Source organism: Drosophila tropicalis, unplaced genomic scaffold, assembly GCF_018151085.1.
Source record: "Drosophila tropicalis isolate 14030-0801.00 unplaced genomic scaffold, ASM1815108v1 contig_593, whole genome shotgun sequence".
Taxonomy (NCBI): domain Eukaryota; kingdom Metazoa; phylum Arthropoda; class Insecta; order Diptera; family Drosophilidae; genus Drosophila; species Drosophila tropicalis.
The window spans coordinates 17,680,088-17,701,066 of NW_027173070.1; the positions used below are offsets into that span (position 1 = coordinate 17,680,088).

The 20,979-nt window shown below is 36.7% G+C and overlaps 1 protein-coding gene across 2 annotated transcripts in view; it reads left to right on the forward strand.

Annotated features, from left to right (window-relative positions):
- mtt (mangetout) overlaps positions 1-20,979 on the forward strand; it is a 127,679-nt gene that overhangs the window by 98,072 nt on the left and 8,628 nt on the right. Inside the window, exons 1-5 of one of the 2 annotated variants that reach the window (XM_068289286.1) lie at positions 10,378-11,263; positions 14,600-14,742; positions 16,303-16,473; positions 16,865-17,009; positions 20,459-20,601. In XM_068289286.1, coding sequence (XP_068145387.1) covers positions 10,447-11,263; positions 14,600-14,742; positions 16,303-16,473; positions 16,865-17,009; positions 20,459-20,601 — 1,419 coding nt within the window. In that variant the 5' untranslated portion in view covers positions 10,378-10,446. Of the gene's footprint in view, positions 1-10,377; positions 11,264-14,599; positions 14,743-16,302; positions 16,474-16,864; positions 17,010-20,458; positions 20,602-20,979 lie in introns of those variants that run through there. The other variant, XM_068289285.1, reaches the window with a different exon arrangement.

The window sequence follows — 20,979 nt, forward strand, 5'->3', positions numbered from 1 at the left end:
TTCTTGGTTATGATCTGCCAATATTTTTGCACCACAATTGATTGATATTGATATTTAGTTTATTTTAAAATTGTCCTCTGTAAGTACATTTTAACAGGGTATATGAGAACCTATTCTTGTTACCAACACGATTTCATATGAAAATCGAGAGAGATTGCGCATTGTTTTTGAACTTGCTGATCTCAATTCCAAGTAAAATATTCTTATCCATGCAGAAACCTGAACTTTATATTTATTCAAATAGAAATCCCTTTTTTAAGAATTTTACCTCAGGACTTTTTAATAATCATTGCCTAACAAGATTTACAAAACTATCGAAGGCAAAACTAACAAATTACAAAAATTCTAGAGATTTTGTGTTTGACTTCGGTCAATTGAGTCAAAGATTGAGTTTTAAACAATCACCAAAACTAAACTTTTCCATTCAGTTGGGAGATTAACCATATAATAATATGTACATACATATATAATTCATATAAGTTGATTTACTTACTGAGTAACTCAAATTCTAGCTCGACACCTACTAAAAAAAATATTCGATAAAATATTGTAAGAAAAACTTTTACTTTTTGGCATGACAGAATATGACAAAGTGAAACGCAATAATAATCATACGCCCGAGTAGACACTTTGAAGTCTTGTGGGTTAGGTATTTTTTTTCTTTCTTCTCGTGTTGCCTTTATGCGCTTTGGCTTTTCATTTCATTTTTTATATATTTTCTCATAATAAATATTGCAAAGTCCACAAGATGGTGGTTCTCATTGCGTATTTCTTTCCATCTCTCGCTTTCAGTGTTTTTCTGTGTATGTTTTGTGCGTGTTTTAGTTGGTTTTTAATTTGAATTGCGAATGTCGTACGTACATACGTACATAAATGTGAAGAGGCACGTACCAAGAGAGCAGTCTGTGTGGCTAAATCGCTTTCCTTCTTCTGCTCCTTCTTCTATGTCATGTCATGCAGATGTGAGTTTGCGTATTACTTGCAACACTCCCCAAGCCATATTAACTTTTTTGATAGTCCACAAATGTGCAAATGAGTTTTAATTAAAATGAGGGGAGCATAACCGAATCATCTGCATCAGACGGCTTAAGACTGAGACCATGAGAACTTTTAAATCAACTTTATTTTTTGAGTGATTTTTCACTGATATTTATAAACAATTCGCTTATGCACAGTAAACCATTGCCATATCCACATAAAGCCACAAGCTGTCAGCTGAAAAATTCAACCGTATGCCAGCCAGGTTGGCAGCTTCTCGGAATCCATTTTATCCACAACTTTTCGGACTTGGCCTTAAAGCCATTTTAATATAGCAAACATTTTTGCATGCATATAACCTGTCTCGGTTTACCATTTCCAGTTTAACTCCAGCTTCACTGATTGCTCAATTTTTATGACCAAATATAAAAACGAAATTGTTAACAATTTTTACTTTTTACGATACAAATGTTCTCTTGATTTTTTCTCGTTTCCTCTCTTTTTTGTTCTTTTTTGTTTTGTTTTTAAATTGAAAGAGAGCACCTGGCGTTTAAAATGTCTGCCAGTTATTTTATCCTCGTTGCGGAACTTCAGTTCTCCGCTGGAGGTGTGGAGATTTGTTTCGTCCAACCTGGCGTGTGTGTGACTTTTAAAGCCAGTTTGCCCTATTTAAACATGTTGATGCTTAAAATTGTTTAATTGAGAAACTTATTTTTATTAGCCAGTCTCTTTCTCTCATTCTCACTATACTTCTCTCTATTTCTCATTCTTTCTCTAATCCTCTAAATCCTCAATCTGTGTTATATTGATGTTTCTTCATTTGGTACATGCAATTTTCTGGCCATTAAATGACAACAATTTTACAATACGCCATCAAAAGTTACACATACGCACCATAATCCGGAACATAAACTTTACTTTATTATGCCAAAAACATTATTTTTTTTTTGCATAAATCATAAAAAGTGAGACAACAAAAAACATTGACATCTCAAGTATCTTGTCAGCTTTTATTTTCTGTATTCTATCTCATTTTACTGACTAATTATTTACAAGAATGTCGAGGCAATAAAAACTCATACATACACCTAGTTAAGTACGTATGTATGTACATACATATATATGTCATTGATGCCAAAGTCACGTGTGTTGGCTGAGTGTTTGTATGTATGTATGTGTGTGTGTAATTTAAAGCCAACATTTTATTTGCTTTGTTTGGAGGCGTCAACAGTTTGCACCTAATTTCATCGGCTTCCTGTGGCTGCGGCTGAGTCTACAGTTGCGCCTGAAATGGAAGCCTTTTGAAATATTCATGTACATTGGCTGAATGGGCATGTGAACCATGGAAGCGTTTGCTAGTTGGGCGGGGTTTGGCAATCCATCGAGACCAAAAACTGCAATCGTCTGAGTGTCCTACATGGGAGCATTAATATGCCAACACGTAGAGGAGAAAATGCTGCATGCTTTTAGGCTGCAATGAAAATTCACAGATTTCCCTATAGTAATTAGAGCTGAAAATGTGCAACATCTGATAACAAAAAGCGAACAAAAAATTACCCATTTCCCTGGCATTTCCCTTGCTGGAAAAAGAAAAACATTTAATCAATCCCGATTGACATAAAATTAATGTCACCATACACAACCAAAATATCGTTTCGATTGCTTAAATGTATTTGCAAACTTATAAACACATTTCTTGCTGTGCTTTCAACCACTGTAGATCACTTCAGAACATGCTAGATTGCCTTTCTGCTGGTTTGGTTTTTCAATAAACTCAGCAAACTTTGTAAAAAAAAAAAGAAAAACAGAAAAAAATGTAAACTCTTGCCTTCCTTTTCGCACCGTTTCGTTTGCTGCAAGCACTCAATTTGCATATTAAGGCAACACCAATCTCATTCGACCCTGTTGCATGTTGGCAGGCGTTAAATTTTCTCCAAAAAAAAAAAAAAGGACGATATGCAAGAATGGCAACAGGATACATTCGTTACATCCTGATTTATGTATGAAGAAGTGCATGTTAAGTTTAATTACGAAAAACAATTTTTTTTTTTTTTTATTCTGTGTTTATTATCAAGTAGCTGCCACATTGGTGCAATTTCCGCAAACCGGAACTCGAGAAACTAAAACATAAATTCCAACATGATTTGCATGAGAATCTTGTTATGGTCAAAACTCACAAAAGCAAAAAGAAATAGAATAATGCATGAAAGAGTGGAATATGCGACTCTGAATACAGAATAAAGCAATTTTCTGTTTGTCAAGCTAAAAAACTGTCAACTGGAAATTAAATTAAAATTCAAATAAAAAAGCACACAAGCGCACAAGCATGAAAAAAGAGCAACTACATATTTGATTTTTACAACGTTTTCCCAGTTACAATTAAGTCACTGGGAAAAATATGATAAATTCATTTTCATTTTTACAAAAGGTCAGAAATGCAATATATTTTGTCAGAGTCAACTGGTTGAAGTCACTTCAGAAGGCTTTAAGTAAAGGCAAGGCAAAGGCCGCCCCTTAAGGTCCAAGGCAAAGCAAATATTTTTTCTTTTTCTGCTTATTTTTTCTTGAGGATTTTTTTTTGCATTAAGAGTAGCAACAGCAATAACATTTGATTTGCTAGAATCAATAATAATTTTTCACACCAGCTGCAAAACTGGCAAACTGGCTGCCAATTTGCTGATACTGACAGACCCCCCTCCCACACACTCACACTCACACACACACACACACTTGCTTACAGAGTTGCCGAGCAAACATGAAATAGATTATTTACAGCGCCATGCACAACGATTTGTGCAAAAACTTGGCTCCCTTTTTAGTAGCTCCCTCCTATACGAAAGGAGAAAAATATAGCCAGAAAAGCATAAAAAATCAAAAAGTGTGAACAGACGCTGATAAGCTGAGAGAGCGAGAAAGAAAGAGAGAGAGTGAGAGGGTAGTGTTTGGTGGAAAGAAGGGCTGGCCACAGCAATTGGAGAAGGTGAAATGCCTTCTCTGTGTTGTCAAAAGAAAAATTGCTTATGGCTTAACACGAATGCACAAATGAAATTGTGCAAGCAAGATTGACGGACTTTGGTAGTAAATGTTCGTGACAGACGAAACGGGCTTTCGTTTACCATGGACCATTGTCCAGCTGCTGTCAATGATTTGTGAGTGGTCAATGGCTGCCTTTATTTATATCAAGGTGGAAAAACAAAACAACTACTTATACAAACTGTAAAATTAAAGCTTTGGAAAACTTTTCACACGGGTTTCTCCCATTCCCCCTCATTAACATTAATTTCGATTTTCCAAAAAGGGAAACTTCTCAACATGTTACTTAAGTGAAATATGAGACATTCTTGTAATTAAATTTCGCACGCCAAATAAACGCATTAACTTAACTAAGTTACAAGTTACCCAAAACGAAACGAAACGAAAGGCGGAAAAAAAAAACCAACAAGAACCCGAGACATAAAGTGAAAATTTTCATAATTAATTTTTGTGTTTTTGTGTGTGCTTTGGCACCGCGCGCGTACCCATCCTACATCACTTCACTGACACCTCATCCCGGCACACTGTCCTTTTGCTGGCCACCTTTGAACAACCCATCCGACTACCTGCTCGGCCTCTGGCATGTTTGCGCACAATTTGTCCAATGTAGAAAGTTTCTGTAACCGAAAATACAATAAACCTCACACCTAAGAGTCGCCTCAAGTCGAGCCTCAACCAAAAACGGACGTAAATACAGACGGAACAACGAAAACAAGAAAAGAGATGGTCAAAGGGAAACAGAGAGAAAGAGAGAGAGAAACAGAAGTTAGTTGTGGAAATAGAAATAGAGTTAGAGTATGTCTAGTTTGCTCTTGTTATTTTTTGGGCTTTTGCGGCTGACCACACCTAATATGGTTGGCATAGGAGAAGTTAATGCGGCTGTCTGACCGCATATGAAAAAACAAAATACCTGAATTATTAATGCAAAAAGAGAATATTCACATTTTGCATAGCATACTTTTGTGGATGGGTGGCGGTCCCAGAACCTTACTCTATGCAAGATGGGTTTAATGCGGGCCCATTTGGCTAATTGAATTCCAAAGAGCAACAAAATGAAATGGGGTATTTATGTGTTTGAATGATCCAAAAACTTGTTGCGATTAACAGTTATGGTCATTGGGCTTTGTTACGGTTATTTGAACAGAAGTTGTTTTTGTTGCTCCTGTTGCTGGTTCTGTTTTGCTACACTATTCAACATGATATTTGATTGAGTTACAGACAGCGAACTAACAATGCCAATGAGCTGAATGATGCCTGCAGCTGTCAGGTGAAAGGGAAAACAATTTACTGCTAAATTGCCACATGTGGAACTGCCCGTTCTGTCCATTTCCTGTCGAAGACTCAATCAACCCACACACACTCACACAAACACACAAATACCCCCACATACTTGGCATTTCTTTTGTGAAAACACACATGTGCGTGTAGGGTGTGGGTGTGTGTGATAATTGCGAATTTATCTGACACATCCGTTGCACTTTACTTCCGGTATTTTATTTGATTTCGTTTCATTCGTTTTCGTTTCATAAATGCCATTGATTGCTTTTTATTATTGTTTCATTTGATGAGAATTCAATTAAATGCAATCAATTTGAATATGTGTGTACTTGAGGTTGGTAATTTCACTATCTACAGATGGCCATATTTGTTTTATAAATTGATGGCTCAATGTCAAAAACGGTTTGTTTTTCCATTATCAAGTTAAGCTAACTAAATGGTTCAATATGAATATTTTTCAAGTTTTTTCATTTAATTGCATTCAAGTTCCAATTTCATTGCCAAAGCCAGTTTAGGAAAGGCGAAGCAAAGAAGAATGAAAATAAAGGACCATCCGCATAAATATGACAAACAATTTGAGTTTCATTTCCGTTAAACAGAATGCCGATGTGGCTGAATTAGGGTTAGGTTCTTTCGTTCTCATGGCTATAGAGCTTCGATATGCCATAAAAATATGCGCAAATAACAATAAAACCTACAAAATTATTGATATGGCAAGCATAAAAATTGCTTCGCAATGTTCGAGGCGCGAGGCAAGGATCTGAAATGCTTGAATGGGGCGGAAAGGACACGTGTCTGTGTGTGTGTCTGGGCTCCAAACTCTAGACAAGGAGCTGAACTAAGCAAATACATAGATGGAAAGCATTTCATGCATGCTTAAGGCCAACTAATATTAAAACAAATATGTTGAGGAAAACTTTGCTACCTTTTTCGACATCAACCACTTGCTCCCCCTCCTTCTGTGTCTCTTCGTGTGTGTGTTTGCGTGTGTATGTGTGGGGTGTACGTCTTGGTAAATACTTTAAGGCAAACTTTATTAGCCACCAAAATACCAGAGATTTACCTGACTCGTAGTATGGGCCAAGAAATCTTTGTGTTCTGGTCTAGTGAATGCTAAACAAAAAACCTTTTCAGCCCAGCCGAAAATGCTAAAATGTAATTGATTTTGTGTATTTGACGCATTTCGCCTACGGCCAAGATCCATTGAATGAGTTTTTGTTTTCTTTTCATGGCTGCGCCTATTATGTATGTATGTACATCCTACCATGTACTATTAATAAGCCGTTGGAAGTTTGCTTGCTTAGTTTAGGCAGGCCTAAGATGTTTGTCTTACGGTCTTTGAAACTTACGCTTGAATACTTAAAGTAAAATCCATTAATATTGAAGCAATTTATATTTGATTGCTTTTAGCAGTTTAGGCCGCCGTTTATTCAAAATCAAAACATCTGCTTGCTAATCAAATTAAAAACAAAAAAATACACATACATACATACATACATACATAAGTATGTTTCAAGGCGCAAACTGTCAAAAATGAAAATTCTTGTCGTACATGGAATTTGAAATGTGAAACATGTCGCTGATTACCCGTCTGTCCTATATGACAGCCCAGATAGAGCCTACCTACATATGTACATATATAGCCCTATCACTCTGCTCTTGGCAGCTGACGACCGTGCCATCTACTTTGGTTCTCTATCTCTCGTTTTCTCACTTTGGCGTTTTATTTCTCCTTTTTTTTCTACTGTCAACGAAATTTATCATATGCTGGCAGACATTTGTAACTGACACAGACACACACATGCACACACGCACAGGAGAAAGAGAAGAAAATTTGCATGTCTATTCATCTGCCCCCAAGAATTATTCATATTTTCACCTGTCTGTGTGTGAGGGAGAGTTTCTCAGTGTGTGTGTGTGTGTTACATGTGTTGCTATTAATTCTTTTTCTACTCAAGAAGACGCAGCATAATCTTAGAGGCTGCCAAATGGCATTAGCCGCCCAAGCAAACAGATGACGACAACCTGTAATTGCGTGTGATTTGATGCCCACAAATTCATCAGACTTCTAAAGAGTGCTTCCTACTTAGGTATATAAAAAACATAGAGAAATGAATGTTAGAGTATTGCTCCACAAGTCTCTTTCTTCTTCTAAGATCCCTTGATCTTGCTTGCGTGTTCTTTTCTTTTAAACCCAAAGTTTGCTACTTCATACCTTAAATTCACTCTCTCCGTAAAGCGTTTTTATATATTTTTGTGGAATTTGTGTGAATCCGTTAATGGAAAGGATTTGAAGGTAATCCTCACTAAAGGACTCCCTGCTGTTGTTGTTAGTGCATCATTGCACTGTATTATAAAACTGAGTACAAAAATTGTCATAAATATCGTTTCAGCTGATTTTCTGTATGGCAATTTAATGCCTGATGAAACACTGACAGACAGCCGCCCGTTTTTTAAATTGGTGTTTTTTTTTTTTTTGTTAACAATATATAAAATTAAATGAATAAATTACAGAGAAACAGAGAGAAAGGCAAGCTTTTGCACTCAGTTTGTTTACACGCTTCATAAAGTGCTATATTATAGCAAACGAAAAATACTTTGTTTTTTCTTTGGTTCTCTGTTTTTCCTCTCTTTCTCTCCCCCCTTTTCTGTTTGTTGTTGAAGTGCGAAACTGACCCCGAATCGGCTTTCCCCAGCCAGCTTAACCAACACAATAAAATGACAACTTTATGCGTCTTTTTTCACTCTTATCGATGAAAATCAATTTCATCAGACAGCAACAAATTTAAAGCTTGGCAAAATTTACATTATTTTAATACAACCAGAAAGAATTCAAATCAGCATGAAAGGGACAATCGAAACGATACAGCGAAATGTTCAATCAAATCAAAGCGAACCCCTCGCACAGAGACACAGGCATAGAGAACAACACAGATGGAGAAAAAGAGACCAAAGAGGACGAGAGTGGAACATGGAGAAAATGCAAAATAAAACAAAAGACAAGGAAGAATGTTAAAGTGGCATAGACATGGCCTGACAATGGTGGCAGACATGGCCAAGTCCAAACACATTTGGGTCCAAGTGTCAGCCACACTCACTCATTTGCCTTGTGTGGCAAGCAAAGAATGGGAATGGAATGGGCTTGTAAAGAGATTTGGGTATGGGAAGAGATGAGATGGTGGCACAAAGTCAAATTACTGGGTTACAAGAAAATGTTCAAGGACAAAACTGTATGCCCTACATGTCTGGCAAAAAGCTCAATTTTAAACCAGATTTTATATTATTGGAAATTTTTTCATAAGTGTTTAATTGCAGAAATATCTTCACTTAATCGTTGTTTAGCTGAAAGAATAAGAATAGATTTGCAAAAGTTAAAATCAAATCAAAATCAGAATCAAGAATTGTTTGTCATATAATTGAAATGAGAAATTAATTTAATAAACTAAAATCCTTCTTCTGAAAATATTCTTCTTTAATATCTATATTAAAAGTCATTCCTCTACTTAAAAGAAGAAGTTCTAAAAATTTAAAGATCTATGTATATAGGAACCGATCAAGATTAAACTTCTTTGATTCGCATTTCTCATATTTAATTCTAAACTAGAAAATGTTGTCGACTTTTATTGTTAAACCCGTTTTTTGGGTGACAAGTATTTTGACTTAATAGCATCGCCACTGGAATCACAATGAGATCCTGTTAAGCCAGAGAGAAAAAGAGACAAATGTAATCAAAATAAATTACGAGCATGTAAGCAGCCTCCGGTGTCTATTAAGCGCAATAAAAGGAGAGCATCATTTGTTTAACGCAATCTCATTATTAGATGCGTCCCTCGGTTGCCTCTGGCACAGCTGCTGCAAAAGATGCGAACTGGCGAGCGAGGAGGAAGAGATAGAGGGAGAGAGAGAGTGAGAAATAAACAACACTCTGACTGACGGTGACAAGCATTTGAGGCAAAGCTTCTGCCCTGGGTAATGATAACTCGGCCCCAAACATCCTATCCCCTCAGATCTCCGTGCTTGTCTCCCTGCCTGCCCTCTGAACCAGAATGCTGGTTGATAATGCTGCTGATTATGCTGATGATAAGTAATTTTGCAAAACTCCAATTGCAGGCCGTGTGTAAAGCGGCGTTAACGCGTTCGTTGATTAGTCTTCTGTTGGGTCCGGGTCTCGGGTCTGGGTCCCTCTCGATGCTGTGTGTAGATGCTAAAGGATGAGGTATGAAGCCGACAAGCTCATTACGCCGCCAACAATTTGATTAATTACCGTTTCAAGCGCTCAAGTTTTTTTTTCCCTCATTTTTTCCCTCATTTCTTCTTCGCTGCAAAGGATTTCTGCATTATTTACACTTTTACTTTGTCGTCTTTCTTCGTTTTTTATGCAAATTTAATTTACCTCAAGGCAAAGCGCACACAAAACTCATGGGCCTCAGGCCACGCCTACTTCTTTTGCGGGCGGGTTGACAATCATAAGCTGGGTCACAGCAAAAGACTTAGGAGAAGGTCTTAAAAAAAAAAAAAAACACCCCAGAAAAAAGGAAAGTAGAGAAATAAGCAAAGACTAGGCAAGGTGACAGGACGAAAACGTTCTTAATAAAACAAGAAAATTAAAATTAACAAAAAGCGAAGCGACAAAAAAAGGTTCCAAAATTTAAAACCTTTAAAATGGGAAATTTGAAAAGTTTTGCATGAATTATTATTAACAGACGCATAAATCGTATTTAAGTTCAATCAATTGCAAATTATTTAATCTATATATATATCTACATAAACTATGAAAATAGCAAACAAAATGTTAAAACGTAAAAAAAATGCGTGTATGTCAACCGAGCAATAATAATAATATTTTAATCAATGTGAAAAACAATAACAAAAAAGAAAACATGAGTGAATCATATCGGCTGCAACAACGAGTAAATCAAATATAGATACATATATATATATACATCAGTGAAACTTATATACTAAGCTAAAACAATGAAATTAAATTGCAATTGCAATTCTTGGTGCTTACTGCAAATTTGTGTTGTGATTGTGTTGAATGCAACAACGTGTGCTGCTGATGAACAGGACATTGCTGTGATTGGTGATATAGCAGACGAGGCTGCTGCAGGATATCATGATGCTGCTGCTGCTGAAAGACAACAAACAGCAGATAGCATGTTTTTGCGATGGCGACGCCATCAGCAACATCATCATCATTATCATCAGCAACAGCAGCAGCAGCAACATCATCAAAGGAAGCAGCAACATCGAGACAAACACAATCAAGAACTCAGTCATTACCAGCAATTGAAATTGGAGGAAGAGCAACAGCAGTTGGGCAAGCAATCCTGGCAACAGCAACAGCAGCAGCAACAACAACAATCAACTATAGCAATTGATTACTTAATGGATGAGCCACAGCAACAGCACCAGCACCAACACCAACACCATCATCAACAATATCAACAACACCATCAGCCATCCCATTACACTGATCTATATGATCAGCACTTTGATTTGGATTCCTATCAACGTTATGCCAATAACGAGGCACTTTTCAATTCGCCAGCCTCCCCACGCTCCGGTCGACATCGTGGTCGTCATATTCCACCAAACAACAACAATATGGTTATGCCTCTCATCGCTGATGTTAGTGGCAAAATTCTAAGATCTTTGCCAGATTCAGTGAACTTTCTCCATGATCGTCTCTTTGCCAATCAACCGCAAAGACATTGGCCTGTCAAGCGAGAGGCCATAGTTGAGGGCGACTTAATATTGGGTGGCCTAATGATGGTCCATTCCCGAGAGGATAGCATCACATGTGGACCTATTATGCCACAGGGCGGCATTCAGGCATTGGAGGCCATGCTCTATACCATCGATCGCATTAATGAGCAGAAACTGTTGCCAAATATAACTTTGGGTGCCCACATACTGGATGATTGTGATAAGGATTCATATGGTTTGGAAATGGCTGTGGACTTTATAAAAGGTAAGCAAGAAGTGGGGAAACGAGAAGCCATCAACAATAAGTATGGAAATTGCATTTGCAATTGTAGTTGCAGTCACATTACTCATACTAAGCTCCCTCTCTCCCGCCACATGCTTGAATAACAAAAATTGCAATGATATTTGTATGCAAATTTTTCGTGGTTTACTTTTTTTGGCATCAGGTAAAGAGGAGAAATTCATATCATGTGCAAAACAGTTGCTCTTGGCGGAATACAATATCCTTGAGCCAGTTTTCTTTTGTCTCAGCAAGCGAGCATCTTGTTCACAAAATTTTCTTATTTCGCTTGCCTCATGATTTCAATTGGTAAATAGAATTTTGTCTACCATTGCTCCTACTTCAAGACTCAATTCGGCAAGGCTGGGGCAGAGATTTGATTAATAAACTAAATTAATAAATAAATTATGCCATAAGAGCGCAACCGACAGATGCATAATTCCCTAAGGACAAAACGGCTGGCGTTGTGTTTATTGAATTTTGCTTTAGCTAAGCGAAAAAGATCAGTGTAGGTGCCGCAGGATATGTATATAAAATGGCGCTTATTACTTTTATCGGGCCAAACAAAAGACTCTCACACGTACTTACACACACACACACACACATTCAGAAGGCGACACCAACCAGTAAACAAGCTAGATCCATAATCAATTGGGCGCAGAGAGCAATAGACACACACACACATAGAGAGAGGCATCCCATCCATCTATTCATCTATCCATCGTCATTGTGCGCCGTTATGGGTTGTGGGAACACTTTCTAATCTCCATAATTTCATTATTTATGTGCGCGGCAAGGATTTATTTGAGCGACGTGCCATGTTTTGCGCTCTCTCTCTGCCTCTGTCTCTCTCTATCTGTCTCTCTCTTTCTATCTGGCATGCTTTTCTCAGACACTGACGTATGAAAAATATAATTTTCCAAGTCACTGAATTATATTGACAGGATTAGGCAAGGCCGTAAACTAGTTATGACCCCCCGCAAAACACCCAAAACCCCAACATCCATTGGCTTGCTCGCTCATAATAATCTAGTTTGGGCCTCAATTGAATTGAATGCTCTGCCCGATGTCAGGAGTAGAGAAAAGACAGACTTGATGGAGTTAATTAATTTGTATTTAAGTGCAGCTGGCAAAAGCAACACCACTGACACCAACAACAACAACAAAAAATATAACCCCATCCATACGAAACATTTGTGGTCAACGAGGCGTGTGAAATGCCAAAGCCTACGGAATTAAAGTGGAAAATACCATAAATATTAAGTTTTCTTTTGTGGGTTAGGGCGGTAAAAGTTTCCGTACGCATTTCCCCAGAATCACACAATCACTCGAAAAATATATTTATAATATTTAGCAACTGTTCCCCATGCATAACTGATAAGAGACAATGCAATTAAATATTCCATAATTTAACATAAAAAAAAAAATATAATATAAAAAAGCAAATTAATTTTTGCGTTTGCTACTTAAATATAACAAAGTTTTCATAATTAAAACCCAGAATCAAAATGCAAATAAACAACTAACCAAAACAAAAACAACACACATATTCTTCTTTAGCATTGGGGACTAAAGCATGACACACAACAAACATTTCACCACCCATTCCTCCGCCCAAAAAAAAAAAAGACTCTACATTTGGTTTTAAACCAAAAATATACTTTAACCACATTTACTTGCTCCTTATGCCAAGTTGACTTATTTTGCCCAAAAATAGAAAATTTTAAGTTGCGTGGCAAAAAGTTTGTTAAGTAATAAGGATTTATATAACTTTTGCAAATTGTTTCATGTACTTCAAGTGGAAAAATGCTAACTAAAAAGGGCAAAGTTGCAGAAGCGACACAAACTTATAGATTTTGTGCATCTTCTTAACTTATCTAAGAGTAAACTTACCACAAACGCTAATTCGAGGGTAATCGGAGTGGCTTTAATGAACAGGTTTTAAGGAGTTTAATGGGTTTTTAGCTTAGAAACAGAAACTCACAAAATTACTTATTATAGTTTGCCGATTTTATCAAAATTTTTGATTTTTATAGTGGTATCTGTGAAGGACTTTTATGTTACATAATTTGGAGAGAGAAAATTTACTTGAATTAGGTTATAAGCCCGAAAACACGCGTCCCTTAATTATAAATGTATAGTTGCTTAAGATATCCTATAATCCGCTTATATATTTCCTATTAGAGTCATTTTATATAGTCTGTTTTTATATACTTACATATATGTCTAGGCGTTAACAGTTTTGCTGAATTCACTCATGTTTTTTTGACTTTTAACTTAATCACTTTTTATTTAGAACTGTGTAGTTAGTTCCCAGGGGTTTATTATTTTGAGCTCTCTAGCCCGAGGGCTCTCTTTATATAGGACCAGAGTTGAAGACAGCTCTCAAAATTTGTTGCTAAGGTTGCTTATATGCTCAACTGACAAACCTGTCAATGCATTGGAACCAACTAGTAGGCTTTGACTTATTAGTCACTTAACCAACAATATCCAGCATATATATGTATATGGGGGTAATTATCTGATGATTTCATCTACATAAGTGAAAAATGGAAACATTTTAATAAAATATACAAACACTATAATTATTTTTTTTTTTTTTGAAAAATAAAGAAACGAAAAGTAATTAAAAATTAGATCACGGCTTACTTAAGTAAGCATGAGATAAAGGAGCATGATCCGTAAAAAGATAGATTTTCTAATATCACATGACGGTTACCAATTTTCTTTTTATTTTTGAACAACGAGGATTCGGGTTTGAATTCCAGGCTAGTTGTATGGATGTAGTTTTTCGTCCAACAATAAGACGAAGGCCTTAGTTGCCAGAGCTTTTAAAATATAGTTAGGTTTTAATAGTTTACGACTATATCCTATACTTATAATAATAATAATAATCTTTTTCATTGACGAAATAGTTTGGGAAATACATCAATTAGTTCATACAATTTTAAAATATTGAATTCACATGTGACTCTAATTTTGTTTAAAAGTTGACGTTTCATTTGAGTTTTCATATAAAACGATCCAAATCAGGACAACAGATTAAATCAAAATGCTCCACATACCTATAAACTTATCTACCTACTTGTTCAAATTTCCACAATACTGCTTATAAAATATTATTCAATTCGATTCAAATTAATCGATAAAAGGATATAATTGTTGGATGTTCCTATGTTCTATCCTTTCGACGCCTTATGGTTCCCATTCATTATGGCTTACCGTTCAAAAACTCTTAACGACATTAAACATTTCTCTACAATTTAATCGATTTTCTAATGCAACCCTTTTATTTTTTTGGTTTCTCTCTTCTCATTTCAGGCTCCATCAGCAATATAGACGATGCGGAATATCATTGCAATAAAACACAAGTTCGCAAAGTCATTTCTGGTGTGGTGGGTGCTGCCTCATCGGTGACCTCCATTCAAGTGGCCAATTTGTTGCGTTTGTTCCGCATACCCCAGGTAAGCTGCTCTGCCCGATAATGGCTAAACAGAACGAAAATAATTACTGGCATTAACCACAGGGCAAAAAAAATAAAATAACTTTCACGTTTTTTGTTTGCGCCAGAAGCAAAAGTTTCTGTAGTTGGTAATTAAAAATTCTGCAATGTTGTTAAAAAGAATAGGGGGCCAGAAAAATGGTAGAATATTTGTTCAGGGTTAAATGCCAGCACGTGGCACTTTCAAATTACCAAAAGAGGCAACAAATCCTCAAAAGTGCAGCAGCTGCAGTGTACAGAAAATTAACACACAAAAAAAAAGTAGGGAAGAAGCAAAACCATAGCAAAAAGGTGGCACATGGTTTTGAATGTCTCCTCCCTGGAGATATGAATGGGAATATGTCCCTGTGTGCTTGTCTGTGTGTGTGTGTATATGTGTGGAGAGAAAAGTCACGTTGCTGAAGGAGATGAAGTGGCCGCAGCATCAACATGGTCTACGTGAGAGCCAAAAAGTCAATATGCGACAATAACTAAGTAACCAAAGTGCGCCTGCAAGTATGCCATAAAACGCACACGCAACGCTCAATATCGGTCATTTGATGCAGAACCCCCAAAACCCCACCCCCAAAAGAACGAAGAAAAGAGACATCGAAGAAGTGTAAGAGTGAGAGGAAGAAAGATGGAACGGAGATTGGTAAAAGCAAAGCCAGGAAGAGGCCATAAATCAGACATAAGCATTTGATTGCATTTCGTTTCGTTTGTGACCCAGACTTAACTTCAAAAACTCGCAGAAGATTTTCGGCCATATAACGTATGTCTCCATTGACCATAAGGTTAACTAAGACAAGCTGACAATTTCCAGGAGATTTTCGAGATTTTACACCACAAACACACACACACACTTATTGTAAAACCTCTTTACGTCAATGAGCAATTTCATTTTGTCCCTTTCATTTTCTAATGTCACTTTAACTTGGCCAAAACATTTCTTGTTCATTTACTGCTCAAGGCATTGGGAATTTCATTATCCATCTCTCTCTTTCTCTTTGAATATCTCTGCCTCGTGGTCTCTCTTCTGCCTTTTGTCCTAGTCTCTGTCTGTCTGTATTGGGAACAAGAAAACACTTGCTGAGGAAATTGTTGTCAGCATCGTTGATAGCACATCCTAATGATAATGGCACTTAATTAGAAATCAAGTAGTTCTTTAAATACTTGCAGCCAGGCACAACCATCTCAGTTTCTATTTCTCTCAACTTTTCTCTGTTTGTCGGTGTTTCTTTTCTCATTTTTTCTTGGTTGACTTGCAGTTTCCTTTTGCCGTTTGGACTTTGACCACAACAAAAAAACTGAGTTAATTTGTGCGTGAAATTAAATTAAATTTTTTGGACTTTTAGAACAGTTTAAATTCGTTGTACTTGTTCACCCTTGTCTTTGATTGCATTGCTTGCGGTTTTTCCCCCACTTCCAAGAAAAAAGTAAAAAATTTAAAACTCAAAGCCGTCGAGCTTAAATTTCATACCGTTTGCCATGAAAATATTTTACAAACATTACTTGATACATTTTTTTCCTCCATTCTTTGCAGGTCTCATATTTCTCAACCAGTCCAGAGCTAAGCAATAAGCAACGGTTCGAGTATTTTTCACGCACCATACCCTCGGATCACTATCAGGTGAAGGCCATGGTGGAAATAGTTAAACGTATGGGCTGGAGTTATGTATCGATTATCTACGAGGAGAGCAACTATGGCATCAAGGTAATACCATCCTGACTTCAAGTATGTAGTCTCCATTTTTTGCATGGTATTGATTGAACTAGTCTGCAAGTAATCGACAACTGTTTATCCAACAAATTAAGTGAAAAATCACATTTAAGTTTCAACATCTCCAGCCGTTCAATGGTCTTGCTGAGCTGATGTGTGATTTCTGTTTCCATTTGCTGCATTGCATATTTGTTCTGCCAAAAAGTGGATTGCGTTACATGAATGGGCGTCACTTTCAACCACGAATAAGGCTCACTTTTCTCTCAGATGCACACACACACGCGCACATATTGTGTATACACTGTGTGTCCCTTCGCTTTCATCTCCCTTCACTCAGTTTGCCACTTTAGTGATGTGACTCTGTGTTATTTTGGTTTGATTGCAGGCATACGAGGAACTGGAGGAGTTACTGGCACGCCATAACATTTGTATTGCCATTAAGGAGAAGCTTGTAAAGGATTCAGGAGTGGCTGAGGATATTGCATACGATAATATTGTGCAAAAGCTGCTGACAAAACCCCGGGCAAGAGGTAAGGTGCCAGAGAAATGAAAATTTTAAATGAAATGTCAACGCGAAGCCTGCCGAAAAGTCGTTGCAAACGGAAATTGCACAAATTAAATGAACATATTTAAAAACAACCAGCTCTCCCCCAATCTCGACCACCCTCTTCCCCATCACCTGATCTCCATCTGCCCCACTCTTGCATTGAGTGTGCTTTTGTCTTTGATTTCGCATTGTTTTCATTTTCATTTTTTTTTTTTTCCACAGCAGGAAATTAAAAAGTTGTCTCCGCAGAGCTAGTTTATAAGGTGCAGAGACAGCAGCTGGTATTTTCCGGTGGGAGTGGGTAGAGTAAAAATTATTCATGCATAAATGTCGGATAACATAGAATGCAGAAATAAAATGGAAAACAATAAATATCTACCCATATAGTTTACAAAATATAACAAATGCGGGAAGCTAAATTCAATCCAGATGATGCGAATATGTCCTGATTAATATATTGAGCTTGGGCAAACTTTACTAGGCGATAACTATAACAAAGGTCCTTAGTATATACATTTGTCCTTGCTATATGACTTATAATGTTACAAACTCTTTCAAGGGATTAAAGTTGTTATACACTCTTTTTTTTAAATTTTAATTCAGATATCTGTGTCCATAATATATAAGGACTAATTGTCTGTGTGAGTTCGGATTTGTTGCAGAGGTAAATAAAAAACCGAAAAGTTTTATACTCATAGCTTTAACCTGACAGATTAAATGAGAATTTTTATGTCAGGAAAAGGGTTGCCTACTTTGAATATGCGAATATTCATTTGTTTGCTAAAGTTTTCTATGTTTCTGAAGCCGGGAACAATTCCAATATTTCACACCTTGTAGAGTCGAGTTGAAGCAAAGCTATATAAGTCAAACTTTTTCGACATTTTATCATGATAAACACAAAAACAGACAAACAAACAAACAAAAATTCGAGTGAAATGATAAAAACCGCCAAACCCAACTGACAACAATATTTCAAGCTAAATGAAAATAAAAGTCGAGTTAGCTTTTTGTTTTTTATCATTTTTTTTTTTTCATTTGTTATATGTATTATTTGCACATTGTATTTGTGCGTCAATCATACGCCCTGTGTAACGCCAGAAGGGCGACAAAAAATGTCAATCAATTTGACTTTCAACTTTTGCCCGTGGGCGAATTCCCTTCACTTTTGCCCTTTTCTCTTCCCCCCTTCCCTTTTTTTGTTGTTGTTGTACCGATTGCGCGAGTTTTATTTGCATTTGATTTGAAAAAATATTAATCAAATGCCAGTTACAGTGACACAGACAGAGCTTACAGAGAGGACACACTTAGGCGGGATGCAGACACTGAAACATAATAAAAAATATACATATATTAAAAATAATTACAGTCTAAACCTTTTATTTCTGTCATTAATCAAACGGGCAGAGCAGGTCAATAAAAAAAATTCACAATAACAATCGAACTCACACCCACACACACACACGCAGACAAACATTTCGTTTGATTTACATAAATGCGCCATCAGGAAAAATTATTTGGCCTGTAAAAAAAGGGTTTTATTTTCTCTCTTAGGGGGGGTGGGGGCGTTTGAAATCATTCGATATTGTGATTTGTGATTTTCCCCTTTTTTCTCTCTTTTTTTTTGTATTTAGTTAAAAGCGATTAATCAAATTGACAAAGTATTTTTCAAAAGAACTTGGAGAATTTTGCATATGTGTGAGTGTGGGTGTGGGTATGTGTGAGTGTGAGTGTGTCAGTTAACTGAAAAATGATGATGCCCCGGCAAGTGGCAAGTAACAGTGCCAACTGCCAAGTGGGATAAACTTTACCCTAGAGCGGCAGCGGCGTGTGTCCAGAGGTCGTTGGGTGTAATGTCTCTGACATGTTTTTGCTTTTTATCGCACTGCTGGCACTTCTTCGACTTGCACTGACTTTCACTGGATTTTGACTTTTTCTTGGTATTTCGTTTTTGCTCTCCTAGTTGGTTACATTGTAAATCACTTGATATTTTGCCACATTTGCAACATGTTTGGCAACTAAATCGAATTTAACATACATATACTAATATTAAGAGTTAACTCCTCTTGCAATCACACATATTTATTTTGCTTCAAACTATATTTTGCTTAAAGTTATAAACTTTGAAAAATTGCTTCCTTGTGGACTGCGCTTTATAGGAAATCTTGAAGACTATAACTCCTAATAAACTACTAGTACAACAGGAAGAGGTAGATAGTGGAAAGAAATGGCGGGAAGGAGAAAGGTTGAGGCATTGACAAGTATCGTTACGAGAACATGAACAGGAACAAATAAACAGCATGTTGAGTTTTCCTTTGCAGTTGTTGCGCTGCGCCTGATTAAGTTTGGTTTTAGCTAGCTTGGCACAAAAGGGGCCCAAATCGATAATATGAGGAAACAAGGGCAAAGCCGGAGATAGAGACAGAGAGAGAGAGAGACATAAGACGGTAGGAAGGAAGGTTCTCTTAGTCAGGGAAATTATTTCACGCAAAACAAAAGCCATAGGACGAAGTCTTTCTATGCCTGCTGATAAGAAGTGACAACTGCACCACACACACACACAGAGACAGAAGTGCTTAAAGTGGTTCAGAATAGAGTTGATGCTGCCACAAACAAAACTGTTCAATAAAGCAGTCAGCCTTAAGATTTCCCTCTGACTCCTCTTTCTTTTCCTCTCGCTCTGTTTTAAATCTTAGAGCAAATTCATCCTCCATCATTAGCAAGTCAAGTGGTTTGGACAAAAGGAAATTTTCCTTGCTTTTCTTTTATATAAGATTTAGATATAGATTTTTTTTTTTTACATTGCTTTTCGGTCAAGTGGCAGGATACTCGATGCAGTGGCATCGCCTTCATCTCTACATCTGCGGTCTTGTGGTCTTGTTTTTTTAATTAAGGACAACCAATTCTCCATATTTTTGACTCAATTGTTTTACTTAGCTAAAAAAAAGTACACACACACAGTCTCACAGACCTTTAACTTGTTTTTGGTTTCCTTTTGGATTTCCCCTTTTTGTTTGGCCAAAACTTGATATTGGTTAAATTGATTTGAAATATAGAGAAAGATATTTGGCAAAAATATGAGATTTTTGTCCAATTATAAATTGCATTTCTGTTTTAGAATTTTACTATTTCCCCATTGGCCAATTGACCAAAATCAAAAGAGCATTGAATTGCAAAAATATGGTTTATTAATTGCATTCAATTTGAGTGCCAAAAAAAAATTGCAATTTTCAATTCAACTTAAAATTGTGCAAATATTTTGCTTATGAAAATGAGCCGCAGGCTTTGCATATGTCGAAATGCAATTAACAATTGGCATGTGGCAAGAGATTTCATTAAGCCACTGTGACACTCTTTCTGATTAACAATTAATGCAATTAATATTCATTTTGTTTCTCACTTCTTGCGACCACTCGATGACGATGGCGATGATAGGTGCCATTATCTTTGGATCCGATCAGGAAGTGCGACAAGTGATGAGGGCTGTACGCAGGGCGAACGCAACAGGCGCCTTCTCCTGGATAGGCTCAGATGGCTGGAGTGCACGAAATCTTGTCTCCGATGACTATGAGCCAGAGGCAAGTGAATAAAACCAAAAAAAAAAACTATTTTGTGGTCTGAAATTAATGATATATTGCCAACGAAAAAAATACATCATCATCATCATCATCATCATCATCATCGTCGACATCATCATCATCGCTGCTAGCCGGAAATTATGAGCTTAAATTGAGCGAAGAGAATTTGATTAATGAATGTAACTAGACTGGGCCCGGTCTGGCATAGAAAAGGCGTGACAATGGCAATGACATGACGCCCAAAAGAATGAAAATATACGAAAAATTTATAAATGATGGGCCACCCGATGGCATTTGGTTTCCCTTTTTTTCCAGGATATGATGAATTATTTAACTTAATTGAAATTAATTGTGCGTGTGTGCTTTTGTTTTTAATTA